Source organism: Cinclus cinclus, chromosome 8 (genome assembly GCF_963662255.1).
Source record: "Cinclus cinclus chromosome 8, bCinCin1.1, whole genome shotgun sequence".
In the NCBI taxonomy this organism is placed as follows: Eukaryota; Metazoa; Chordata; class Aves; order Passeriformes; family Cinclidae; genus Cinclus; species Cinclus cinclus.
Genome location: NC_085053.1, coordinates 30751841 through 30778668, shown reverse-complemented (window position 1 = coordinate 30778668; position 26828 = coordinate 30751841). Strand labels below are relative to the sequence as shown.

General features: G+C 45.5%; 3 protein-coding genes across 6 annotated transcripts in view; 2 read left to right on the top strand and 1 right to left on the bottom strand.

Moving 5' to 3' along the window:
* Positions 1 to 1723: 1723 nt before the first annotated feature.
* Positions 1724 to 6537, bottom strand: TYW3 (tRNA-yW synthesizing protein 3 homolog). Of its 2 annotated transcripts, XM_062497335.1 has the most exons (6): positions 6373 to 6537; positions 5948 to 6028; positions 5125 to 5223; positions 4264 to 4335; positions 3864 to 3997; positions 1724 to 3676 (listed from the first exon to the last, which is right to left on the bottom strand). In XM_062497335.1, exons 1-6 carry the CDS (start codon positions 6529 to 6531, stop codon positions 3472 to 3474), a joined length of 750 nt encoding a protein of 249 aa, XP_062353319.1. In that variant the 5' UTR covers positions 6532 to 6537; the 3' UTR covers positions 1724 to 3471. The 2 variants fall into 2 exon arrangements, with proteins under 2 accessions (XP_062353319.1, XP_062353320.1); XM_062497336.1 differs by lacking the exon at positions 4264 to 4335.
* Positions 6538 to 6596: 59 nt separating this feature from the next.
* CRYZ (crystallin zeta) lies at positions 6597 to 12754 on the top strand. Of its 3 annotated transcripts, none has more exons than XM_062497676.1 (9): positions 6597 to 6682; positions 7240 to 7367; positions 7709 to 7861; positions 9036 to 9199; positions 9816 to 9867; positions 10987 to 11136; positions 11533 to 11634; positions 11783 to 11878; positions 12139 to 12754. In XM_062497676.1, the coding sequence occupies exons 2-9, from the start codon at positions 7257 to 7259 to the stop codon at positions 12298 to 12300; spliced, it is 990 nt and encodes a 329-aa protein (XP_062353660.1). In that variant the 5' UTR covers positions 6597 to 6682; positions 7240 to 7256; the 3' UTR covers positions 12301 to 12754. The 3 variants fall into 3 exon arrangements, with proteins under 3 accessions (XP_062353660.1, XP_062353662.1, XP_062353663.1); XM_062497679.1 differs by having other exon boundaries at positions 6635 to 6671; XM_062497678.1 differs by lacking the exon at positions 11533 to 11634.
* A 3436-nt stretch (positions 12755 to 16190) lies between these two features.
* Positions 16191 to 26828, top strand: part of ERICH3 (glutamate rich 3) — a 23058-nt gene continuing 12420 nt past the window's right edge. The window contains 10 exon segments of the mRNA XM_062497959.1: positions 16191 to 16210; positions 19091 to 19184; positions 19792 to 19917; positions 20546 to 20617; positions 22317 to 22445; positions 23085 to 23168; positions 23638 to 23787; positions 25064 to 25286; positions 25880 to 26050; positions 26799 to 26823. Coding sequence (XP_062353943.1) covers positions 16191 to 16210; positions 19091 to 19184; positions 19792 to 19917; positions 20546 to 20617; positions 22317 to 22445; positions 23085 to 23168; positions 23638 to 23787; positions 25064 to 25286; positions 25880 to 26050; positions 26799 to 26823 — 1094 coding nt within the window.

The window sequence follows — 26828 nt, the reverse complement described above, 5'->3', positions numbered from 1 at the left end:
CGCCGCTCGGTTCCGCCGCTCGGTGCTCGATCGGTTCCGCCGCCGCCAGGCATCCACGGGGCACGGAGCCGAGAAGGGACCGGCGGACCAGGGCGGACCAGGGCAGGCCAGGGCAGGCGGGGAGAGCTACGCTCCCTGTGCAATGTTCAAATACGGTCAAACAGAATTTGCTAGACCCTTATTTAGAGAAACTGAAAATCCCGCTGAGTTACACACGGAGCGATCCCCGGTGCCTGTATGGATTCTCATCGCCCTTAGCGCGGGTCGTGCCGGCACCTTCCAGCTCTGCCCGAATCCCCGGGAAGGTCCCACCTGCACCGAGGGGATGCGCCGAGCATCGGCTTCTGTCCGCGCAGCACCGCGCTCCTGGGTGCGGGATGGGGCAGAACCGGGCGGGTCGAGATGGGGCAGAACCGGGCGGGTCGAGATGGGGCAGAAACGGGCGGGTCGAGATGGGGCAGAACGGGTGTCCCCTGCCAGCTGGGCCAAGCACCCAACAACCGGACTCTGAGCTGTCAGAATTACTCAGCAAAAATCGCAATTACAACTATAATACCTGATTTTGAGAAAAAATATTTCTCTTTTCTCAGGATCCTGCAGAAAACGAAAAACGAAAACAAGCTTTTTCCCTCCAGTATAAAACTGACCAAAATGGCATATCAGGTATCATAAATAAACTGCATCCAGAAAGCAGAATAAGATTTTTAATGTAATCTCTATATGGAAATTGGGTGTCATTCTCTGATTTAAAAAAAAAAGAAAAAAAGAAAAAAAGGAAAAAAAAGACCTGAGAATTTTCTGACCTTGAACCCAGGTAGCTGTCTGCTGTCACACCACTGCCAGCACGGCACGTTTGACAGCAATTCTTACTGGCTTTCTTTTCTCCTGGTGTGAAGAAATGAAGTGAGCAGCTCAGGAAATTTAGGCATTTATATAATTTTTTAAAGATACAAATTAATTTTAAAAGGTTCTCTCCCAAAACACCCAGCATGTTTCCCTGGGGTAGTTCAACTATGGGTAGATCAGAAGTGAAATATTCCCCATGGTATCCCACTACGTAAAAAGGAATTGACAAGATACTGCAAAGTAATTGTATTTTCAGTAACCGAAAGCACTGAAGAGCTGCTAAGCCTCCAGTGCATTATACATTTAATATGATAAATTTAAAAATCTTGAGACTGATTAAATAAAACTTAAATTGAGACTTGGTTAAATTCTAGTGAAGCCCTGGCAGGATTGGAGGCTGAGAGCTGCAAAGTCACTTGGGTCCAGAGAGGTTTAACCTCATGTGAAAACACAGATTTCACTGCACTCTGCAGCTGTTACTGCCATGCTCTTGTGAACCATTTTTAGTACCTGAATTTCAGAGGAAGAAGCTGTTTCAAATGAACACTTGTGCTCCTGACATCTGTGATTTTCATGTACAGAATTATCCCAGTGAATTGGGCAAGTGACTTTGTGCCCAAGTGCATGGATGTGCTGGGGAGCACAACTGGTTTGGAATCTGTGGCACAACCAGCTGGGAATGTTGCAGCACTGATTTGAGTAGTTTCCTGGTGTGCATGTGAAATGCTATGGGGTGAGAAATGACAATCAGCTCCGGGAGTGAATGAACCCACCTCCCCTGAAACAACTGAGCGCACAGGGAGTTAAATTGTAATTTTAAAAAATTTAACACAGTGAGAGGAAGCATAAAAATACCTTTTAGATTAATTAAGTGGCTAAGCACACTGACAAATGGTAAAGATTTGACAGTTTTAGGAGTCTTGTTGCTTACTGGTGAATTTCCCTTAAGACATAACCCCCAGAATCCCCTTTTCAGGGGTACTGCCTCCAGCTCCTTGGGATGCTCTTCTCAATGGCTGCCTGTGCCCTGCACATTTACAGCCCATCAGAATCCCATAGAGAAGTTGGAAATAAAACACAGCTTGACAAAATTAACCTTAAAATGAGCTGGTGGAACTTGGGTGAGCGTGGGGCAAGGTGTAGTGATCCCTGATGGAAGGGCAGTGGTGCATGGAAGGCTTTGCTGGTCCCAGAATGGTGTCAGGGTGCTGAAACCACCTCAGCATCACCAATGCAATCTTGGGTGGGGTGTAAAAAAATGAGAAAAACCTTGCAAAAACTGCTCTACATACTGAAGTAACATGTTCCCCTGATCCTTCTCTGTTTTTCTTGTTTAATTTTAGTATGAAGTCCTCAATGGTCTTCAGCCATTGGAGATGATGGGAATAAAGTAACAAGACAGCAAGTTAGGGTAACATTTTTGTGTTAAGATGCCAAAAAGTCCTGAACTTTTAATAATTTTTCAGGGGAATGTGGGACCATACCACACATCAGTTTCTGACAAACTGTATATCTCAGAATGTAAATACTGCAGTGCTGTTGCAAAGGGTGAGGGTTTGGCTATTAAGAGTGTCTGTGGGCACTGCTTGTGGTCCATGCTTCTGGCATCAGTCCCTCCAGCCATGTCCAACAGACCAGCACCAGACACTTTAATAAATGTCACACGCAGAGGAGGGTTCAGACTATTCTGAACAAACTCCCTGAAATCCACAAGCAACAACTACCTCCTCTGTGTGCAAGATGTGCCCTGCAGATGGCCAAGAGGGATCTGCAGGAACAGTACAGTGGGACTCCCAGCAGTGGGGATGGCAACAGGAGCTCCCCAGGGCTTTGCTAAGGCAGCAGGTTGGTGAGGACCCTCTGCAGATGTTGCCTTTCATCTAGAGAAGCCATGGGGATTCAGTTCAGTCCAGACAGGTGTTTGAGCCTCAGAGTGGAGAGGAAGGTCTGTGGGAAATGGTGACTGCAAAGGTCTGACACAAGCCATGTCCCCACACCTGAGAAGCCACTGTGCCTTGCCTGCTGTGGGACCCTTGGCTGCTCCCACCAGCTGCCTGCTCCCCCATGGCCTGTGGGACTCAGTTTTGTTCACACAGCTCCTGGCCAGCAGCTCTGCACTGTTGGAAATTGTGCCCCTAGGCTGAGCCCTACATTAAGCAGTCTGCCCAAACGCACATCAGGTGTGAGACCAGTGCACATAGCACTGCTTTGGAAGATTTCTGTGGAATTTCCACCTCGGGTATTGGCTGTCTCATGAGTGGATGGTCTTTAGTCTTCAGTGCTTGTCTCCACCTCCCTAAGGAAGAAACCTGCAGAGCCAGCTGGCTCTGCAAAACCCAGGATGTTGGAAGTGAAATGCTGCCACAGAGAACGGTGAAAGGCTGCAGCAAACCAGCTCTTTCTGGGATAACTGATGGAATACCACTTTGTTAATTCAACAGTACACTTAAAAAACTCCCAAGACGTTCTACGGATTTGTTCTCTGCATCCTATAGCTGCACCTGCTCACTCCCTTTCTTTCTGGTCAATGTCCATGAGAGTATTACTACTTGGAGCACAGGAGTATATAGATCTCTTAGAAAAGAGTAATTTTTCAGTTCACCATTTGCTTTCAAATGCCTTAGTCTATAGCATGATTTCAGCAAACAGAGCAAGACTGCTTTCAGCATCATCCTGGGGTTCCAGCTCTCTGCTGGGATCAGCCTGTTCCTGAGCAGTCCTTCTCTTTCTTCTGTGCATGTACACAGAGTGGCTCTTCTCTGGCCCCTTGGGAAACAAGGTGTCTGCAGGGACAGCAGCTTCCAGAGCCAGCTCCAGGCCTTTGTGGAATCTAGGCAGAAACAATTCTGTAGTTACTTTTTTTATAGATTTGCTCAGGATCTGCAAATTACTCTGAGAAACAAATGCTTTTAGAATGTAATCAAAACATGCAAGGGGAGAAAAGTGGCTACTAATGTTTTACTTAATACTGAAGAAAAATTAGATGTCATGAACAGAACTTCTGTATTCTTACAAACCTGTCAATCCTCCTTATGTTTTCTTCCATTTTCTGATTGGCCACATGTACCAGAAATTCAATATATTCTTCGGAGACCATCAGTGTCCCTTTGTGGCTCAATGGAACTTCTAAGCAGTGAGTGCTCCGCACAGCCTGAAAACACACACATTATTTACCTGGAATAAAGTGTTTTAGTTTATGACAGTTATTTAAATAATGTAGGGAGTTCATTATAGTAAAAAACCTGCTTATCTATACAATTATTTAAGTTGTTGTCACCAAAAGCAGCGAGCTGTTTCTTTGCTATAGCATGTCCTGTGACAGCTCTCAAGCACCAGTCAGATCTCAGCTTGTACAAACATCAAGGTTACCGTAACACTATGACTTTATTACATCCCTTACAGAAGCAGAGTCCTTACCATTGTAATTTTTCCTCCTCTGCCAACTGTAATACCAGAGTTCCTGAACCCAGAGTCAATAGCCACTGAATGCTGCAGAAAAAATAAATGCTTAAACATGTCTCATACACTTCCACAGCAAAAAATATTTATGGATGTGTTGCAACACAACTTACAATCTCGGTTTTGCGAAAAACTTATTCAAATTATCTACCCAGATTGATCCAAAAATAGTTACATTACAATACTTTTTGAGATCAAACCCACAAACGGCAGGTGGTTTGCGGAGGCCCACGTGGATCCTGATTGTCTGACTGCATCAGTGCAGAAGGGCTGCAATGTCTCTCTAGGCACTGAACTGTTTTATCCCAACGAGCTGGAACTTCACAGACAGTCGTGCCACCCGTTTACAGCTACAAGTGCAGCTGCACTCCACACTCAGAGAGCTCCTCAGCTCTCCTGCACTAAGGACACAGCAAGCCCAGCACAGCACACACTGCTCCATGCAGTCACACTGGAAAAGCGGAAGGCAAAGGCATCATTCAATGCGTTGAAAAGGCATGGTAGCAAAGCACCATCTAAAATCCATCCCTTTCAGGCAGTGAGAGCAGCCCAGGCCCCTCAGGCAGTGTTTCATGTGCAGTCTGCTTCAGCTTCAAGGCTGAATTGCAGGTGATTAATTTTCTTAAGTACAGTAAAACCCTCACCAAGTTCAAAGCTGTGTTTTTTCATACGCTTACTTTACAACCCTAATTATTAAACACACAGCACACCTGGGGTTGTTTCCAAGTGCAACTGCTTACCCAGGAGCCAACACTTTTATTTTAACAGGCAGGAATGTAACAGAACAACAATGCCACATTGTACTTGACTTGGTTTTACCAGCAGCTGTGCATCCTGCAGCTCCCGACACAGCACGTGAAGAACAAACGGTTCAAACTTGAACACGACATCACCAGTGGCTTTCTCTAGCGCCGTCATCTGGAAAATACACAAAAATATTTCAATAAAAATCAGAGTATTTCCTCTCGTAAGAGTTAATAACATCCTACTGCATCCTCCTTGGCCTAAAATTTTCTGATAGAAATTTTAGCAAGCTTTGCTTTATTGGAACAAACACTAATGAAAATAAATATTCTGGAGGAGACTTTTGTGCATGTGTGAGAATGTATATGTATGGTAAAGTGAACTACGAATTGAGTGAGAAAATGATGACCATACGACTGCTTCTTCTGTGGGACAAATCAATATATGCAAAGAGTACATAATTTTGAAAGCACACTAAAAAGGAAAAACCCTGCTCTATAGATGTTTTTAATAACAGAAGATTTAATGATACTAAATTAACAGCTCAGTATAAGAGACTCCCTGTTACACCACTTGCAGATGTCTGTCTGCTTGCACAGCAAGCTGGGCTCAAGAGTTTTTTTTAACTCAAGAGTTTTAAATATTACTCTAGACAGTAAGAAATTATATAAGTTTCTGGAATATCAGCTGCATTTATATATTGAGTTTAAAAGCATTCTCTTAAAATGGGTCTGAAGAATTTATTAAGCAATATATCTAAGGAAAAGTTAATTTTGAGAGCAGAGTATCAATTCATCTCAGTAACAGAAATAAAAGCTCTTTGACACAATGTGTTTTCCATGACACCAGGAGCATTTCCACAAATAAACAGAAAGGCTGTCTAACACCGTGCCCTTACCACATCGTCTTTGACACACGGGTCATGCGTTACCAGGAGCCACGTGCAGTTTTTCTTCTGGATCCCCGTGCCGTCCGTGTCCTAGGATGGACAGAAATTATTACAAAGGCTTCACCGAGGAGCGGGCTAAGGCGGGATCTGCGGCTGCTGCGAAAACCGTCCTTGGAAACAAAGAGCGTCCCCTCGAAGGATGAGCCCGGTCACACCGCGACTGAGCCGGGGGCGGACAAGGAAACACCGGCAACGGCGGGAGCTGCGGGACCTCAGCCCCGGACAGCAAAATTCACGGGACGGGTGGGACCCGCATCCCAGCATCCATCCCATCCCGGGATGACCCTCCCGGTCCCGGGATCATGTCCCGGGATCATGTCCCGGGATGACCCCTCCCATGTCCCGGGATGGCCCCTCCCATGTCCCGGTCCCACCGTCACAATGACCCTCCCGTCGCACGAGCTCGCGGTGCAGAAGCGCTCGCGCGCGTTCAGGAGCCGCACGAGCTCCGCGGCTCTCGCGTCCAGCGCACGCTTCCGGCTGGGGTCGGGCCGCGAGAGCCGCTGCTCCTTGCGCCGCGCGAAAGCCGCCATGGCTGGAGGACGGCGGCCCACGAAGGACAAACCTCCGCGCGCGGCCGAGAGGCGGGGCGGGGCGAGGGGCGGTACGGCCCCGCACGGCTCCTCCCCGCCCGGGTCCAACCCCGCCCTCCTCGCGCTCCGCCGCGGGGCAGGTAGGCCGCAGGTAGGCGGTGGGTGCGGGGTTCCCCGGCGCTCCTCCGGGGGCACGGCACGGGACGGGATGGCACGGGAGGGAGGGAGGCGGCTCTGCGCTACCCGTGCCGCGCTCCACAGCGACGGTGAATACGGCCGGGCCTCAGGCGGCGACGGGGGCGGCCCGAAGGGGCGGGGCCTGATCGCAAGGAGCGCTTCCGGGGTACGGCCGGACCACGGGGCGGCTCAAGGGGCGGTGCAGGTGTCTTTGTGGGCGGGGCCCGGTGGTGCAGGTGTGCTTATGGGCGGGGCCTGGAGGCTCAGGTGTCTTTGTGAGCGGGGCCCGGTGGTGCAGGTGTGCCTGTGGGCGGGGCCTGGAGGTGAGAGCGTGTCATGGGGCGCGTTCGATTGAGGCCCATCGTGCCAGGGGCCACATGTGCCGGGCGCGGCCTTGAACAGTATCACAGGATCGATCTGTACTTTGACCCCGTGGTGTGTGCCGTGTTCCAGGCGGTGTTCACAGGGCATCTGGTGGCTGGGGCTCCCTGTGACCTGAACAGGTACTAGGGATCTCATTGCTTCTTTTAGCAGATCCTCTGGTCGCCATGGCAGCCACCAGGAGCGTGATGAGAGCGGTCCGAGTGTTTGAATTCGGTGGCCCTGAAGTACTTAAACTCCAGTCAGATGTGTTAGTTCCTGTTCCAAAAGAAAACCAGGTATATGTGAGCTCTGTGAAGGGAAATAGTGGTCATGAATGTTAACAAGTGCCTGTAGGACAGAATGAGTGGTACAACCCAGAACCCTACACCTAGAGTATGTGAGTTTTGATCAGTGTGTTCCTCATATTACCTGAGATACCATGCTTAACAAATGTGGGTTCTTTACTCTGTGATGGGCTATATATTCCACATCAAGATTTTCCTGAAATTAGTTTCAGTTTGACACTGAGTTTTCACAGAGGCTGTTTGAGAATTCAGCAAAAACGCTACAACACCATGCTGTGAATTCAAGGGCTAAATCTTTTTAGTTACTGCTTAAGAAGTGTATTTTCTTTTAGGTATTAATTAAAGTCCATGCCTGTGGGGTAAATCCTGTTGACACCTATATTCGTTCTGGGACTTACGCCAGGAAACCAGCTCTACCCTACACTCCTGGCTCGGATGTGGCTGGGGTGGTTGAAAATGTTGGGGAGCATGTGACTGCATTCAAGGTATTTACACACTGGGGTATAATTCACTCTTGTTTAGGGGTCCTCTTTGGCTGGTTGTTGTGCTTCTGTACCTGGTGTTGTTGATTATAATCATGTAATCTCTTCAAGGGGGAAATCCCCTGCAGGGGCTGGTAAAAGCACACAGGGGGATTCCATTGGCAAACCAGTCTGCTGGTAGGACTGTGAGGAATGCTGTGTCCTCCTGAAGTTCAGAGGTCTCAGAAGAGGCACTGCAGTCTGGCACTGCAGAAAAAGTTGAGATTGGATGCCTCTTGCTGGGGGTAGTAATTTCAGGCAGAACCGAAAAGTTTTCTGTGAAGTATTTGAGTAATGGAAATTGTTTACTTATAAAGCTCCATAAATTCTGTTATTTGTTGGTAAAACTGTTCAAAGACCGTATTACTCCTGTCTAGTAATTTTACTTGGGTTTCTCAGTGAGAAAGTCTCAGGGCAGGAGAAGGTGAATATCAATTTGCGAAAATATATCTATGACATCAATTTGCTTTTTAAATTGTTACTCCCATTTAAGTCTTTAGAGATTTGGTCCCAAACAAACATAAAAATTGTAGGTAAAATTGGGCTGGAATTTCATGATTTGGAATTTATATAACAGTTTTGGGAGCCCTGAGAGACTGGGTTATCAAGAGAGAAGAATCGTCTTTGTTCACATTTTCTTATCAGAAGTTTGCTGTATCTGCTATGTGTGACTTTTTGCTTCATCTGACAATTGTGATGCTTTTGGCTTGAATGAGAGGGAGATGTCTTAGGGTGTATTAAAAGGATACATTTTTCCACATGTAGATAATTTAGAAATGTTTCTTTTGTGTTTGTAAAAGCTTTTCAAGGTTTTGCATTTTGAATTTGTGGGTGGAATTCTGACTTCAATCCAAATTCATTAAGGTTCATATTAATGAGGCAGTAGGTTTGTGTGTTACACTGCAGCGTGGGGTTATAGTTATGATACTTAGATTTAGGTAGAAGAAATGATACAGTTTGTGTTGCATTGATGGTATGCATCAGCATTTATAAAAATTTCTTTGAAAAATATAACTGGTTATTTTTGATAGGAGATCTATCAAAATAACTTAAACCTCTGTAAATTTCTTCTTAATGTTTATTGAGGAAAAAGTAAGGAAAATTATTGATTTCACTGTATTCTCTGCCTCCATTCTAGAAAGGTGACAGAGTTTTCACCCTTGAAACGCTCTCTGGAGGATATGCAGAGTATGCAGTTGCTGCAGCCAACAGAGTCTTTCCTTTGCCAGACAAACTGGACTTCAGGCAGGGAGCAGCGATTGGAGTGCCCTACTTCACTGCCTACCGGGCCCTGTTCCAGAAGTAAGGCACCAAATCCATGGCTGAGCTCTTTAATCTTTGATATTTACAATATCACAGTTCATGTTTTCACTTCCCTGTAAAGTGGGGAGGTTGATGTGTGGGAAATGTTTAAAAACATTACACTGATGGAATTGTCAGATAATTGTGACTTAGAAGCTTGTGACTGTGTTTTCCTGTTGAGCTTCTTTTTTTTTTTTTTTTGAGAGAACCTACCTGGAAAAGCTTTATGGAATAAAATGTGTGACTTCCTTTCAGTACTCACTGCTGTTTTGGCTGGGGAAGGAAAAGGGCAATAGTTCTAATTTCCTCAGTAAGCAGACAGGTGCTGTGGAGCAGCAGCACTGCTTTCCTGCGACAGGCCAAAGTCCTGAGCTGAGGCTCAGTACAAGGCTCTCACTAGCTGCTGGCTGAATTTTGCTTCAAGTCATCAGTCACAGGATTTATTTTGCCTTCTTGTTCTCCCAGAAAGGCTTATGATATCTCTTTAGCCATAAATTGGAATATAATTGGAACATAAATTGGAAACACTGCTGTGTGTAAACAATGAGATTTGATGTCAGTATCTGCAGCCCCACACTCAGTATGTGGGCCAATGTTTCTTGTGTTCTTCTCTTAGAGGCTGTGCCAAAGCAGGGGAAAGTGTGCTGGTTCATGGTGCTAGTGGGGGGGTAAGTATTCCAAGGAGGCAAGCAGTAGAGAACACTGCTCTCTGTCCTTGCATATGCTCTTCCTGGGATATGAGTTATGGTCATATTTGTACCAGGAGATTAGCAGAATAGGTTTTTATCTCAGGTACTCTAGGATACACTTTCTTAGAACAAACCCTCTTATTCCCAATAACTGTGAGACTGAGTGCTGGTGTGAGGTCAGAGGGACACACACTGAGCAGGTGTTTATCACCAGGTGATAATTAGTCTGGAAATTTTATCACTGATAGCAGAAAGCTCTAATTTTTCAGTATGTACAAGTTGTTCTCAGTCCTCAGGATAAGTCACTGGTGCAGGGTGACTGTGCATTTCTGGGATGTGTTTAACCCATGAGCCAACAACTGGCTGCACCAGGAAAGGCACTGGAATATATAAACCTGCGGCTGAATGCTACATGAAATTGCACTTGTAGTTTTCTCTGGGTTTTCATGACAAACTTATTTTAGATCTCCCACACTCTGTACTTGCTCAGTTTCTGGTGGTGCACCAAACAGCTGCTGTGAACAGGCCAAGTTTCCTGAATTATTTGTTAGCCAACAAAAATATTAATTCATATCTTGTTCTGAGGTACTAGAATGGCATTTAGCATCATAACTCTTTTTTAAAATTTTCATAAATTAAATGTAGTTCTATTCTTACTGGAGTGCAAAGCTTGTAGGAGACACTGAGAATTTACTTTCTAAAGAAGTAGTGTTAATAAAATTTGTACCTGCAAATTTTCTTTGCAATGTATGGTGTTGGCATTAATAGCAGGTGATTCTATGAAGAGAAGAATTTCCTTAGATTTGTATCAAAAATATATGGTCTAGCTTTGACAGATACTCAGCATTCTACATCGATATATGTCAAATGCTCATACCTATTAAAAACCTCAAAAATGTACCATGCCTCTATAAATATATTTTCTTTTTTAAAGACTATTTGACTGTGTTTAAGGTCCAAATTATTGGCTAGAAAACACATTACCAGACTAGCTTTTTTAAGTGGGGAAATTCCAAGTCACTGGTAGAATATTTAAAATTTAAAATTCTGAGAAAGAGGTAAAATAATTTCTCTTTTTATTTTTTTTTCTCCCCTCAGGTGGGACTAGCAGCATGTCAGATAGCCAGGGCTTGTGGTTTGAAGGTTTTGGGTACAGCAGGAACAGAGGAGGGCATGAATATGATCCTGAGAAATGGTGCTCACCAAGCCTTTAATCACAGAGACCCGAATTACACTGAGAGAATTAAGGTAGGTTTGTGTCTGGACTCAAGAATGTAGGTTGTATTGTTCTTAATAAAATGTGAACAGTTGTTTGCAGAAGACTTTAAAATAGATTTATGTAGGAGCAGTAGTATACTGCCTTTTTAATTTCTACACAAGGAAAATCTTTCTCAGGCTGGAAGAGCCGAGATTTCCTCATAGGCAGTGGCATTTAGAGTTTCTTACTTCAGCAGATTCCAGTGTGGGATCACGTCATAAGTTAGCACAGCAAAATGTACTACAATTCAGCTCCTTGGCTGTCAGCTGCAGTACAAAGGCTGTACTGAAAATTTCAACAATAAACTAAAGAATGAATACTTTCTGTAGTGTTTAAAATAAATGGTGGTACCCAAGCTCTAAAATGACATCCTGTGTCCTGTGCAGGCATGCACAGGGCCAGGGGGAGTCGATATCATCATAGAAATGCTCTCTAATGTCAACCTGGATGCTGACCTGCAGCTGCTGTCCTGCGCGGGGAGGGTGATGGTGAGTGTTTGTGTCCTGGCCCAGGAGGGTGACAGTGTTTGTGTCCCTGAGCAGGGAGGTGATGATGGGGGTGCTTGTGTCACTGATTTTGTGCATTCAGCATCACGCTGAACAGCTCTGACTCAACGCTTTGGGCTCCTTTGGGCAGGTTGTGGGCTGCAGAGGACGCATTGAGATAAACCCAAGAGACACAATGAGCAAGGAGTCCAGCATAATTGGAGTGGGTCTGTTTCTTGCAACTGAGGTAAGAAGCATTTCTGTTTTAAAATAAGCTTTATTGGCTTGTTCCAGCACTCCTCTATTTACAGTTAAAATTATTTGTAGGAAAGAAAGAATAATTTCACTGTAAGAAACTTGTTACTTCATTCCTTTACATTTTGATTCAACCTCAGAACATCATAAAATGTTTTCAGGTTTGGAATTTGCTTTAATTCTTGCATAAATTGTCAATGCTATTCTAAAATGCAAAGGCCTTGTCATAAACACTATGTTTGTTGCATGCAGGAGGAAAGGCGTGAATGTGCCACAGCAATCCTTGATGGCATAGAAGCTGGCTGGCTGAAACCTGTTGTGGGCTTGGAATATCCCCTGGAGAAAGTAGCCCAGGCTCATGAAGACATTATTTGTAGCAGTGGTGCCCGAGGGAAGATGGTGCTGCTTCCATAAAGGAAAGAACCTTTTTCCATTTATTTTGTAGCTGTTCTAACTGCACCTTTGCTTATGTGGCTCACTGATTGTATGTTATAAACATACCTTTGATCATGTTTGACAGAAACAGAAAATGCTCACTTAGATGAATTAGTTAAAATTTTCTTTTTGTAATGAGCAGAATTGCATTTACAGTAAAGTAATTTTTGTGGCTTTTTTGATTAATGTGGAAATAATAAATTTTCTCTGCTGTTGTGCTTTGTGCTGCAGGGAATGTTAGGGTTTGATATTGTGGTCCATGTGAAGGCAGAGTGAGGCCACTGTAGGTAACACAGAATGAGGCTGCTTTTTTTACAGATACACAAAATTAAATAACTCACTATGTGTGTTAATTAAAATTGTAAATTCTTTTAGCTACAAAATTTGTACTCAAATTTTGTCACATAATTTACTTGAAATAAAACTTTTACTGCCAAAATAGTTCATTTTCTATCTCAAAAGATGGGCAGAACCTCTCAAGCATGAACTGTTTGGAGCAGAGGCAGTTCTAAGGCTGAGGTGACTGTCCTGGCTCATCCATAGGGACTGTCACTCTGGAGCTGCATGCTGGGATTTGCCTCTTGGCAACTGATGCTTGTGACCGAAGCAGCTGGATGGTAAATGGCTGGTTGTGAAGATTTCAGTTCTTCCTGTGACCTTTAATAAAGTCTCCTGGATCCCTGGCTGCATGGAGAGCAGAGGCTGCCTGGCTTTTGTGGCACGGAGAGTTCCTGTGAAATTCCTGAGCTCCATCTGCTGAGGTGGGCAGGGCACAGCCTCAGCACTAGGGCTCGTGTGCAGGTGTCTGTGTGGGGTCACTTGGCCATTACACTGGGGTCATTTCATTGTGTCTTCTTCTCAAAACCTTAAATCCGTTGCACAGCAGATGGTGTTGCCAGGGAAGATGAGGGGATGTTTCTAGAGTTAATGATTTCAATGTAGTGTTTCAGTGAGTGGTTTCAGAAAACTGCTTGGGGAGAAAAGGATGAGGCCAGCTCAGCTGTGGGAAGGCAGGGACCCTGTCTGCCAAGGTGCACTGGGGTCCTTCTTCCCTCCAGGCTGCCCCAGGGGAATGAAGCTGGTTTCATTGTTTGTAGCACTTCCCACAGGAGTAAGGAGCTGTTTTTTCTATGTGAAGATTTTAGTGATTCACTTGGTGTAAATGATGTGTGTAGGTAGTGTCTCAGCTGATTATCCAGGTGAAAGGTGCTGACTGTTCCTGTTGTCTCAAGCAGAATGTGGCCTGAGCCGTGGCCACGTTGGCAACCTGCTATTCCTCTTGACAATGCTGTTAGAGAAAGTAAAACATCTCTTAATATCAAAGTACTAAGCAGAGGTTAAAGGTAATGATTAACGACGCATATGATTGTGGAGATGATGTGCATATGAAACTATATACCTTTTCTCTATATTTTGTGTTCAAATATTACATGATTTTTAGTTTCGTCTTAATTTAGTAGGGGGTCTATGATATGAATGAGAGGCTGATGCTTTGCACTGGCTCTTTACTTGCTCAGTGCTGCCACTGCATTGAGGATGAAGTTTAAAGGAGAAATTCAGAGCAGGTCTCCAGTCTGTCCTCACTGGTGCTGTCCCAAGGGCTGTAATGGAGTTTGTCACCATTCTCTGTTACCAGAAGGTGTCAGAGCAGTTCTGTGGTACCACATTTTCGCTGCTTTCTGCCAGCTGACCTGGCAGAAAGGCACAGCAGGACTGGGACTGACTTGTTGGGAATATCACATAACGTTTATTCTTCTGTCAAATTCCAGTGTGTTGTATAAATGGAAGGATTTTTTTTTAAATTTGGAAGAAGTAGTGTGAATAGAATTAGTGAGGTAGGAGTGATGTGTGTCTGATTTGTGTAAGCCACCCATCTAGAGAATGTATCATCCTGGAGAGTCCTTGGTTCTGCTCTCTTTTTGGGACATGCTGCCCCTTGGCAGTGCAGAAAAGGATGGAGGAAGAGAATGGGGGCCACAGACCATTTAATTTGGCAGAATAATTCTCTCAGTTTGTTGAGAATCTTCTGATTCGGCTGGATGGGATTTTGGAGGCAGTGGTTCCCAGTCACAGCCTGCTTGGTGCTGCTATGGGTGGAAGGGTTGAACAGGCTCTTCTTGTATTTGTGCTGACTTTGGCATCTGCAGGAGAAGTTTGTGGTTCACAGTGAGGAGTTGTGTGCAATGCAAGGCTCTGGAAACTGCTGTTCTATGTGTTTCTAAAACAGAAAAGAGTGGATTGTTCTGAAAAGCAGCTGCTCTTGGTTAATCTCATTGTGCCCCAAATAAATGCTGCCTACCTTTTCTAGTCATTAGAAGTGTAATTGCCTCTCTATTGTAGTGTAATTGCCTCTCTGTTGCCTCTCTCTCCTGAGTCTGTTCCTGACTTCTCCCCGTGCTGCAGGATGATACAATAAGTTACTTTGAGACTTGAATTACAAAGTTGGGGAGACAAAATATCAAGAGATTAATGGTGTCCTCAGTAATTGCTCCCTTTACAGAAGGCAGATCAATAGTGAGTGTGGGTGGATCATGGCCACAGAAAACTTGAGGATGATGACGTCTAACATTTTGGAACAGACGCATCAGGAGGAAAGGTTGTCCCTGTTCTTCCTCACTGCAGGGATCTCTGCTCGGATCAGTCCCTCTGGCCCCTGGAAGCGTTACCTTGTGAGTTTGTACTTGAACCGGGACTCACAAGAACTGCAGGAAGAAGGGACAAATGAGCGTGAAAATGTGGTTGTATCTCCTTGATTCCAGTAAATCAGGTGTCCGTTGTCAATGCACGCTTTGGTGCTTCCTGTCATCTGGACTGGGAGATGGAAATCATGATTGACATTGGAAGTGCATCCTGTCACGTTGTGGTATATATTTTTATGTTCCTGGGTCTGTATTGTATGAAAATACCTTCTTCACACTTCTGTTTTTAACTTTTATTTTCCTTTTACTTTCTTTTCTTCTCATATCCTTCCCCCCCCCACCTCCCGCCTTTTTTTTTTTTCTTTTCTTTATTTTTTTCCCCATCTTTCCTTTCTTTTTTTCCTTTCACTCCCCTCCCAGTCTGGCGTTGCTGCAGCACCAATGTCCCGCAGCCCCAGGCCAGCCCCACCCAGCTGGAGTCTTGTGGGTGGCCAGTTCTGGGCTCCTCAGTACAAGACAGACGAGGAGCTGCTGCAGTGGGTCCAGCCGAGGGTGGCGAAGATGATGATGATGATGTGTACTGCATCTGAAGCATCTCTCTAACGCCGAGAGGCTGCCCAGGGTGCGCGTGGTTAGGAAAAGAGACAGCTGAGAGAGGATCGTACCGATGCATACAAATATTGCCAAGCGGGGTCAGAGAATGGTGCCAGGCTCTGTTCGGTGGTGCCCAGCGGCAGGATGAGGAGCCATGGCCGTGAACTAAAGCACAAGAAGTTCTACCGCAACATGAGGAGGAGCTGCTTTCCACGGAGCGTGGCAGAGTTCTGAAAGCGCTGACTGGGGACGGTGTGGAGTTTCCCCTCCCTGGAGACATTCCAAACCCACCTGGATGCGTTCCTGTGTCACCTGTTCCAGGTGACCCTGGCTTGGCAGGGGCTTGGATTTGGGCTCTCCAGAGGTCCCTTCCAACCCCAGCAATTCTGGAGTTCTGTGAATCTGGGGCAGCGGGCGGAGCACCGGCCCGTTTCTCCCTCCCTTGTGTGTCCTCCCTCCCTCCCGCCGTCTCCTGGCGACGCCCGGGACGCGGCAGCGCCGGTGCCGGTGGGGGTGCCGGTGTCGGTATCGGTTTCGGTCGGTGTCGGTGGCGGTGTCGGTGGCGGTTTCGGCCGGTGTCGGTCGGTGGCGGTGCCGCTGCGGGGGCAGCGCTGGGATCCCGGAGCCGCCGCTGCCATGAGCGCCCCGCAGCCGCGGTGAGTGGGGCGGGGGCCCTGGAGCCGGGAATTGCAGCTCTGCGGGAATAGTGCCGGGGTCGGGGCTGGCCGAGAGGGGTCCCGGTTCGGCACGGGCCGGGTTCCCCTGCTCAGGGGAGCGCGGCTGCTGGCCGCAGGGGATCGATTCCGTAGCTACCTGCCTTCGCACCCGCAGCTTTTGAGCTCCGAGCATCCCGACTTCCTCGAGCTGATGTCACAGACAAACAGTGAGGAACGGAGATTCTCTGCGGGTCTCTATGACAAAATTTGGCACATCCTAGTATAGTGGGCAATGATCTGAGTAAGGAAACAGTGGTAGAATTTGCTCCTGGGCCACACAAGAAAACAGAAGAAGAGCAGTCCTTTGGCTCCTAGTTCCGTGTCTGGTTGAGAGGCTCAAGACTTCCTCTGGTGGGGGGGAATGGCAAACAGGTGCCAGGTAGAGCACAAGCAGCAAATCCCCTGTGACTCTGCCAATTTATAAGTGAAGCCTTGGTGCTGTCTCACATAATTTATTTGGTGGCCACTGGTTTAATTGCACTGTGAAATATTAACTGTTAAGGTTTGCTTTGCAAAACACATAAATTCCCTGCTGTGGCTTTGTCTTGATATCCTTCCAAATGAGTGAGAGTGGTCTTAAAATTTACTATAGTACATAACTCTGGCTCTGAATGTAATGCTTTGGATAAGCTGCCACCTGAGAACAAACACACTGTTAATAAATAATAGTGTCAATGGTCATAGCATCATGGAATTCTAAATACCCTCAAATATAAAATTACTGACCTAAGAGTGACATGTTGTCACTGGCTGCAATGCCAGAGAAACAAACATGACACTCATCTTGAGAAGAGCTTCAGACGTACTCCAGAAATCTACAGACCAGTCACTTTAGGTTCTGTGCCAGGAAAATTGTCTCCCATTCTAATAAAACCCCAGCATTTTTAGAGAGAAGGATGAACAGGATAAATGGGCAGAGAAGAAAGAGTCCCAGGAATACCCAGAAAAAGGATGTGATTACTGTGACACACGAGCTGTCTGTGGCCGGTCCTTTCCCTTTGCTGTATTTTTTCCTAACATGGATTTTCTCAGTTCTGCATGTTGCAGAAATTTTAAAGGTGATATTTGTGTGTGGTTCTTAAGTACTGGAATCTTGAACAAAACAGCTCAGACAAGAACTTCTCTTATCCTTTTTTTGATACCATGAGCAGACTAAAGGGGACCAGTGGTTGCTTTGCTGGAGTGTTCCTGGCCAGCCCTGAGGCCGTGGTCCATGCCAGCACTTATGGCCACAGGGAGTTCCAGGGCAGGAGTGTGGCTGCTTGGGGCAGCACGGCACAGCCAGACCCCATGGGCCCACCTGCATTCTGCCCAGTGATTTCACGGGTGCAGCAACACCCAACACTTTTCCTTATTTCCTCTAAAACCCTTCTGACCTTTGAATTTTATTCAACATTTTTGAGGGCCAGCCTATTCATAATTTAAATGAGAAAATACATTTTCTGAGACTTTGGTGAAACAGAAATTGCCACATCACTGTGTTCAGGCAGGAGCTGCATTTTAACTAGGTATATGGTCCAGGATATCTTAGATGGAAGGAAGTGAATGAAAAGGAGTTGGATTGAGTTTCTCTTCTGCCTCAACATGCAGTTGCCAGGTGATACCATAAATGAGTACTTAGCAAAATTGGTGGAATCTGGTGGTTTCAAATTCAAACTCTGGAACGAAAAAGTAACATAGAATAGTTGCTATCATACCAGTGTTTAACCAACAGGCATAAAAGGGTCACCTACATTGTTTGTTTAAAGTTTATTTTATTGCTGGCAGCTACCTTTAAGGTTTTTGTGAAACTCCACATAAGATTCCTGTAAATCCATGATCTCTTTAAAAAATTGTCTTTTACTTTCCTTGATTATGCTTTTGTGTGTGGCAAATCAGCCTAGCAATAGACATAACTGAATTATCCAGCTGAAAGGGGTGTAATAGAGGCACAGTGCATTTAAATCTACAGGCAAAGAAAACAAAAGAGATCAGTCTCTTGTGTAACTGAGGCACATCCTGCCCAGAGAGCCCAGAGGTCGGGCTGAAGGGGTTATGCAGCATGTACCCGAGTGTGTGAACTGTGAAATAAATATGTACTGTAAAACTGTACAAACGTGAAAGGATTTAGAGTATTACAGACTGCATCCTAGTGTCACTGACTTCTCTATTTGTCCTGTTTTCCAGAGGGTGAGGTAAGATACGGTTGTGTTAAGAATACTTGAAAAGTAGAACTTCTAATGATGGATGCTTCAGTTTTTGTGTTCAACTTTGACACCTGAGGTTCAGGTTTTCGAAGCTCTGATCTTTGGTAGCTGGGATGTTTGTAGTGAGGCCCTGGCACAGGGTGCCCAGAGCAGCTGTGGCTGCCCCTGGATCCCTGGCACTGCGCAAGGCCAGGCTGGAGAGTGGGGTTGGAGCAGCCTGGGACAGTGGGAGGTGTTCCTGGCAGAGTGGCTGGGGAGCTGTGCCAGTGCAGCTGGAATCCAGCTCCAGCACAGCCCTGTCCTGCCCATGGGCAGGGCTTGTCACCCCAGCACTGCAGTGGGGGCTGCTGGTGGGGGAGGCTCTCAGGGCTGCTGGTCCCACGTGGTGGTGGCAGCACAGTTCCACACTCAGCTCTTGGCCTTAGGTACAAGCCATGAGTTTCTGATAGGAATTTCCAGGAGGCCACAGGATATTGCTTTTGCATAATCTAATGGACATTTATCTGACCAAATCCAGGAAGATTTACCAAGGCAGCATTTTGTGGAGCAAACTGTTGGGTAGCTCTGTTTAACTTAAACTGTAATAATTTGTCAGTCAAGGAGATTGTAAGCATCTCCATTTTTTTAATTGCAGCTTTCTTGAAACCTATAACAGTCTTACAGACAAACACCTGGTTGGATATTTCAGCAATGCCAGGATAAGACGACATCTTCAGAAATCAGGACTGGTGAGACTGAAAAGTTTCCCTCAATTCTACATTCAATTCAGAATGTTTTTATGGTTTTTTTCCCCATATTTCCTTTTGCTCATTGGAGTTTCCCTCTGCAAAGTGTTTCAGTTTGCAGATATACAGAATGATATTGATTCACTCAGGGTTTTTAGACTGTGAAATGTAAGCATCTTTGACTCATTTAAATAGCCTCAGTGTTATGTTTCAAAAGTGTTTAATGGAAAACGTAGCAATTTGGTGATGGTGAATATGCCGAACAGTTTGTTACAAACCCTGGTGCACTCCTAGGTGTGACTCTCTTTTGCACAGACAGGTGCAGTAGAGAGGCAAGTGTTTAATCCTTTCCATGCCTTTGGGTCCTGGCCTGTGAAGGGTAAGGCTAAGCCCTAGGCTCAGAAATGTGGCTGCTGCTGTTTCTCTTTGGCTGGTGGAGCCCATGCGGTCAAAGATAACACAGTGCTGGAAGGTAGGATCCAGCACCATGGCAGGGGCAGAGGTGGAAACGACCCAGGGGAGGAAGTGGTCTTCTGGAAAATTGTACTGTTTTAAAATATTCTTTATTTCAACTTCTCCTTTTCAGTAACATTCTATTTGTGCATAGCAGATCTCAAGGAGTGGAAGAATAATACCTGAGAAAGAATACCGCATCAATGCCATGAGGAGGGACCACCAGAGGCATGTCCAGGAGCGCTTGGCTGATGCCATATTTCGTAAGGTCCTTGACATGGAGGTATGCCCTTACTGAGCATGTGTGAACCTTCTCAGGTGCTTCATCCAGCTGCTGCTAACTTGTGCTGGGCTGTTTCCTTATGTGCCCTCATGCTTCCCTGGAATGCTCTTTCCTGCTGGGAGAAAGGACAGTCTTTGTGCTGAACATTCCCCACATGAAACCTCCATGGGCCTCTCATTGTCAAACCATGCTATTGTGAGAGCAGGCACTATCCTGGCTTCCTTACTGCTTTTTTGACAGCTCTCACATTGTGAGATGATATTCACAGGGCTAGTTTGCTTTAAAAAAGTCCCGATTAAGAAAAAAAACACAAACAAAACAGTTTGAACACATTTAAATATATTATCTGAGTACAAAATTTGGGCACCTTCCTGTGGGGTATCAGGAATGGAGTTGGCTCCTACAGTTTTACCAACTTCATCAGTGCTCAGTTGTTCCCTTGGCTGTGTGAGTTTATGCAGGTGAAACACAAATAGATTAAATCCACAGCAGTTTTATCACAGGGCTCAATGAGGGTAGTGGCCAGGGAGAAGGAACAGGGACGAGCAGGACAGAAGCAAGGGTTCTTGCGCACACTGACATCTCATACTGCCCAGTAATGGGATTTCTCTTCCTCTTCTATTGATAGCGTCATCATCAGCTGGAGATAAAAAATAATCTTGACTGTTCTGTGAGGAAAAAGAGGATACAGCCAAACAAGGTAAGGCTTGAGCACTGCTGATGGGACTTGGCAGTTTTGCCTGTGTTGAGTAATAACCATGAGCCTGACCAGTGATTCATTGAGACAAGTGCTCTGTCTCTGACATGGCAGAGTACCAGAAACACACAAGTAGATGATGATCCTGCCCCAGTTACATCTCCTTCATCCTTTGTCCAGAAGTTCAGGAGCTTCCATTTATGCATTTAATTCCTTCTGAATCGGGTTATTCTTCTACTTCTGCAGTGTTCTTGGTTGGGTGATTTAATCCTGAATTACATGAAATGGTACCTCCTTGCATTTCTGTGTAGTAATAAATGTATCTGCTGTCTGGTATGTCTGTTTGATGCTCCATTATTCTTGGTATGACAAAAGTTATTAAATGTTCTCTTTTCCCAAAGTATCTGTGGTTTCACATACATTCTTCACATTCCTTCTGAGCTGAAGGTCCTCAGTCTGAATTTTTCTTACCTGAGCCATTCCAGGCTTCTCATTACCGTTGCTATTCTTTTTTACCTTTTCTTGTTCTACTGTTTCTGTTTTGAAATGGGGAACCATAACAGAATGAATAATTCAAGATACGTTCTCCTCCCAGTAACTCTAGACCTCTCTGCTTTTGACTGTTGATGAGCAGTGAGCTCACATGTTTGGTTGTTTGCCTCTCCTCAGGGTTTGGGCAGACCTGGCATGTGAGTAATGTAAGAGGTTTTAGGAGTCTTCATTTAGGTGTCATGTAGGTTGAACTTGATTCTGTAGTTAGTCTCATGGGAATCCCATAGAAGTCAATGGTTCCCCTCCCCATGCAGTCACCTGAATTCCTATGGGAAAAGTCATCCTCATTTTGGCAGAAACATGCTCAGCATTTTATTTTTGTATTAGGAACCTGAATGCTTTGAGAAGAGTGCCTTGAGAAGGTGACTGCTTCATTGAGCAGCTGGTAAAAAATATCAGATCTGTTAAATTGTAAATAATTTATCTATAAGCAAGTCATGGGGTAAAGAGAGGAAGAGATTTTTCTGAAAGACACTGGTCACTATGGGAATTGCAAAAGCATTGTTTGCTGATGGAATTCCTGTGGTAGGAAGTCACCCCATGGAAGCAGCAATTCTGGCACCCTGTCAAGGGATCCTGGGCTTGGATAATTTGGAATGTGAAGCAGAACTGCTTCTCTCAGTAATCCTGCAGATACCTGATCCATGTGTGCTGTGCTGGGATGCAGGGGCCTGGCTGGAGCCAGCGCTGTAATTTAATTCTCACCTCACCCGTTCAGTGAACTCATCCGAGTCGCTGGTCTGAAAGGAAAGGACAAAGGCAGATGGCAGAGCCAGGCAGGGTGAGAGACAGAGCTGCCTGCTTCCAGTGGCACAGCCAGCCCAGCACTGGGCTGGTGAGAAGAGAACATGGGGAGAGGCTGCAATCACAGCAGGGAAGTGGCAAGAACACTCAAATTTAAAAAAGAAAGAGACCTTCAAACAAACCAAGAAATGTGAGATACATAGAATCAGACATAAATTGAATCTGGTGGGTCAGCAGCTGGAGAGAGCTGCAGGAAAATGAACCAGAGGTGGGGACAAGTCTTTTTGCTTGCCCCTCACATTCTCCCACGATTTCCTTTCCTTCCTTAACCAGCTGTTCCAGTGAAAGGCAGACGTCACTGTTTTTGGATTCAGTGCCTCAGAGACATAAATTCCTTTTATTTCAGGTGGAGCAAATCAGAGGATCTCTGGAAGAAATCATCCATGTGCACTGCCCACATCCACCCCTGGCTCCAAGGAACCGTGGTGGGCTCTGTCCTTTAGTGGCTGCAGGGCGAGCTGGTTGCTGTCACTGCGTGAGTTTCAGCAGCTCCTGCATGGGCTGTCCTGGAAGCACAGACAGCTGAAAGTGCACACGGACCTCAGTGCAGAGCATTCACTGCCTGGAGCATTCTGGGTTTGGGCCCCATCCGCAATCACTTGAGGCTGATTTTCTGTTTGCTGGGTTGTGTTAAAGAGCAATCTCCAGAAGCTAGTGTTGCAGGAATGGCACATCAGAACCTAGGAAAAAAACCAAAAAACCCCACTTTTCTCTCTGATAAATGTGCTTCAGTCTTTCCCTTTTAGCTGCCTCATGACCTCCAGGAGGCTGGTATCAGCGTGTTGAGCATTGTCAGTGGACATGGGGGTTATAGACAAGGTTACACGTATTGTAAAGCCCTGAAAATGGTCGGGGTCTTTTAGAAAACAGGGATGAAAGGATGAAATCAGACTGGATCTCATTTCAGAGGGCTGTGGTCTAGGAGCTCTGGCTTTTACTCTTTGTTAACAGCAAAGAGGGAATGTTAATATACCCTTGAAATATATTGTACTAAGGTCTCAAGTCAAAGGTCAAATATCTAGTTCAGTTTCAACTGGTTCTCTCTATCAGTAATGATAATTGGTGCAAACTGAAGAGAAACTTTTGAGTCCTGAACGACCTTCTCTTCATATAGAGGGCACCTGGACTTGGAGTTGATTATTGTTGTGGACATTGTCCTCACCAGCACCGAAGCAAGGAGTCTTCCTCCTCTAAGGTGGTGAGTTAACCTCAGTTAAACAGTTCTGTTAGGAGTTAACATTTTAACTTGGAATTCTGAAGGGCATACAGGGAACACATGAAATAAAACAGTCAGAAAAAAGCTGAATATTGAACAAAGATAGGTATGTTTTTGTTGTGCATTCTCTCTGGGTCTGTGTGCTGAAGTCCATAGCACACTGCTACAGTTTCTGTGGGTTCATTGCGTTTGCTCCAAGGCTAAGTGGTGAAGAGACAGTAGCAAACCTTGTAGTTCTGGCCAGGAGTTGTTTTGGATGGTCAGTTAGAGGTGCCTAAAGAGGTCTGGCTCTTTGGAGACAGACTACACAATGTCATGTCCTCTAGGTACCTGAAATCACTCAGCACTTCCAGGTATCTTCATCAGTGCTATTTCTTTTTCTTTGTGCTGCTGCTCTGCACCGGAAGCTGTATGCTGAGATTTTGTTACTGTTTTCTTTTTCCTTTTGCAGAGTTCCTTGCGACCAAACACAGCTCCAGGAAAAATACAGCAGCCCCCTCACCTCCAGCCCCTCCACGGCTGGGCTGCAGCAGGGGCTGTACCTAAGACTTCCAAACAGAAGTGCCCTGCAGTGGAACATGAACAGCAGTGTGCCCATGGGGTGAGGCTGTACTTCATTCTGAAAAGAACATCATTTTAGGGACAGTTTTATAGTGCTGGTTAAGTACTATAGTTTCCAGAACTGTAGATGACAGGGAACATTCCTTTCAAATGGCATCAACTTTTATTTAAACTGTCCTTTTTAATTTCCCCTCAATTTTCAAGACACTGTCTTACTGGTCTAATGCCCAGTTCTTGACCACAGGAAAAATGTGGGGGCTTGCCTTTTATAGTATAAAATCTCTCTGCACACAAAATTTTCTCCCTCTGTGTAGATTTTCTCTTAAGTAGAGAGAGATGCAGCACCTAGTTTACTCCAGGAACTTTGGAATATTTTTCATTTGCAAGTCCTACAAGTTTTCATCACCGTCTACAGCTGAAAAGTAGCAAAAATTTCATTTTTTTTTGATCATTCCTTCAACCAAATCACGCTAGTGGGCTTGGAGAATGAGAGTCAAACATGGTCTTGATATACTGGTGGTTCAGGTGATACTTGTCTTCTGTTCTAGAAAAACACAAAGTAATTGGTTTTGTGATATGCATTCCATGGGGTGAGAGGGTTTTGGAGTGGGACTGTGATCTGCTACCACTGGCTGGAAGACACTGTAAATAGCTCCCTTCTGATTTATATTTCCTCTGTGTTGGGATGGTTGTGATTCTTTCTCCAAGAATTTGCTGTTTGGTTCTGTTTATGTCTACTCAAATTATGCGTGATTTAATGGTTTCTTTAGTGCTCACAGCTGACAAAGCAGCTAAATCAGATGTAAGTTCTGAGAACGTGATGCGTAACTCAGAGCCACAACTTGCAGCATTTACAGGACTCATTCTCTAGTGATGTCTTACTCAAGGGCCACGGTCCATTTCATTCTGCAAGAGGACTAAATCTCTATTCAGATGAGGAAGCAGCATTTTGAAGCACATCTTGTGTAACTGATGCCAAGCGATGCTTCTGTTGGACGACTGGCTGCTCTGGGGATGTGCTTTCCAGCTGCAAGGGAGCAGCAGTGCTGCAGGGCTGGGTGGGATTCTGTCTGAGGTGACACCTCTGTGGGGCTGCAGCCAGGGCTTGGCGTGCAGTGCTGTCTGTATCTCTGAGGGTGACATTTTCAAGCAATATGAATGTTGCCTTGCAAATTAAAAGAAACAGGTTTAGCACAGAAACACTTTAGTGAGCAGAATTTCAGGCCCTGAGGTAAGGAGCTGTTTCAGAAGGACACATGCTGCTCGATGTGCTGGTTTTGCACGAGCTGTGTCACTTGGTTGAAATGCTTTTCCAGGGGGAGAGGAGTGAGTTAAGGATTGTGAATTCGGTGGAGTACGTGGCTGTGTCACCGTACCAGCTCCCTGTCATCTGCCCTCGTGCCCTGCCCGTGCCACCCCGCCGGCCGCGCAGAGGGGACAGGCGCGTCCCTGCGCTCCGGAGAGGGCTGCCCGCAGAGGGGTGCTTGCATCCCACCACTGCCTTCAACGAACAGGTCTTGATCAGGGTGAGTAGACCCTGTCCGTGTACAGCTGTGCTGCATTCCTCGCTGGTGTGTTTGTGTCGTGCTGAAAGATGTGCGTGCCTAGTTTGCATAAAGAAAATGTGTAACTATTGAAATATGTAACTGCTATGCATGTCTCCGTAAACGAAAACATTTGGTGTTTTTCATCAGTTGGAGAAAGAAAAAGGTGCTGAACAACAGCCTATAGCAACTGTTATTCAAAACTTTCCATTTCAGTCAATCTGATCCTGTCCCTGGCACTAGAATCTCAGGGAGCTGTGAAATGCCTTGAGTGTATGAACACTGCATCAGTGTCTCCAGCCAGTTTTAACTCCTGTAAATAAAGTTGTAGGAACCCAGGTCTGGGAGGGATGATATGGGTCATTAAACTTGGTCCCTGCGATTTGGGGCTATTCAATGCATTGTATTTTCAGTTGGAAATATCTCCCAGACCCTCTGCATGTTGCAAACACGTCCCAGTTTAATCAGCTCAGCACTTGTTATTAAAGCCTAGAAATCTCAAGTGTGTGGTGCAACCAGATGTGAGCTTTGTCTTCCCCCTTGTTGGAGCTGGAAGCTGAAGGTATTTCTGTGCATTTTCTGCTGCAGAATACTCGGGGGTTCCCAAGTCCCCGTTGTGCAGCAATGCCTTCGTCACCATGATCTACCTAGGAAGGAGTAAGCATGTGTCTCTTGAGTACAAGGATGAAATCAAAGTCTATCAGCAATACTGTGGAACAGAAAACATTTGTGTCTATAAAGGCAAGCTGTTGGAAGGAGGTAAGGATGGATTCAGAGAGTTCATATCGATTCTGGCAGCAGTGTTTTTTACTAAAACTTTGCCTTGGTGTCAGAATGATTTCAGCTCAGCTTGGTCAAGATATATGCATCCAGGGAGGTTTATGCCATCTGCCTCCACATTAAATCAGGATCTACCGTCCCATGATGGAAACTGAGGTTACAATTACTTTTGCAATGATGACAGAAGAATTTAGAGAATTGATGTAACAAAATACTCATGGCTTAGGTTAATTTTCTGTAGAGATATATGGTTAATAGAGCAGTTGTAGCAATAAACTGCCCTCAAAAATGGGTCATCTGAGTTGCTAAAATAGATCAGTGAACGTTACTTCTTATTCCAGAAGGAAAACAATACATAATTCCCATCTCTTTTTATGTAAGTGCAATTCCATCCCACCAGGAAAAGATGAATTGTGTTCTGGGAAACTGGACACAGGAAGTGGCTGGGAGGCTCTGGCCTTTGTCCTGCTGTAGCTGTGGGTGGCCAGACTGACAGTGTGACTGTCACTTGTCCTAGCTGTCCCACCTTAGGATTCTGGGGCTGGCAAGAGCCAGGGCTGTGTGTGAGGAGGGGTGGACTAAAACCAGCTGTTGGACAGACCCGAGAACCCGGTGCCTGTCTTCAGAGAGCTGGGTGCTGCGGTGATGCAGTTGAGACACAGCACTTGCAACAGGCTGGCAGCGAAGTGTAATATTTTTCTTTGAACCTTTCTTTCTGTGACTGCAGATACCTTCCAGTTCATCTCCAAGAGGCACC

What these genes read in the sequence shown, in the direction of transcription:
- TYW3 (XM_062497335.1), bottom strand. Translation starts at nt 6,531, where the DNA reads ATGGCGGCTTTCGCGCGGCGCAAGGAGCAGCGGCTCTCGCGGCCCGAC. An exon ending in GAGGAGGAAAAATTACAATG is followed by an intron (nt 3,998 to 4,263) that starts GTAAGGACTCTG and finishes GTGTGTTTTCAG; the next exon opens with GCTGTGCGGAGCACTCACTG. An exon ending in AACATAAGGAGGATTGACAG is followed by an intron (nt 3,677 to 3,863) that starts GTTTGTAAGAAT and finishes GTTTCTGCCTAG; the next exon opens with ATTCCACAAAGGCCTGGAGC.
- CRYZ (XM_062497676.1), top strand. Translation starts at nt 7,257, where the DNA reads ATGGCAGCCACCAGGAGCGTGATGAGAGCGGTCCGAGTGTTTGAATTC. An exon ending in TACCGGGCCCTGTTCCAGAA is followed by an intron (nt 9,200 to 9,815) that starts GTAAGGCACCAA and finishes TTCTTCTCTTAG; the next exon opens with AGGCTGTGCCAAAGCAGGGG. An exon ending in GTCTGTTTCTTGCAACTGAG is followed by an intron (nt 11,879 to 12,138) that starts GTAAGAAGCATT and finishes TGTTGCATGCAG; the next exon opens with GAGGAAAGGCGTGAATGTGC.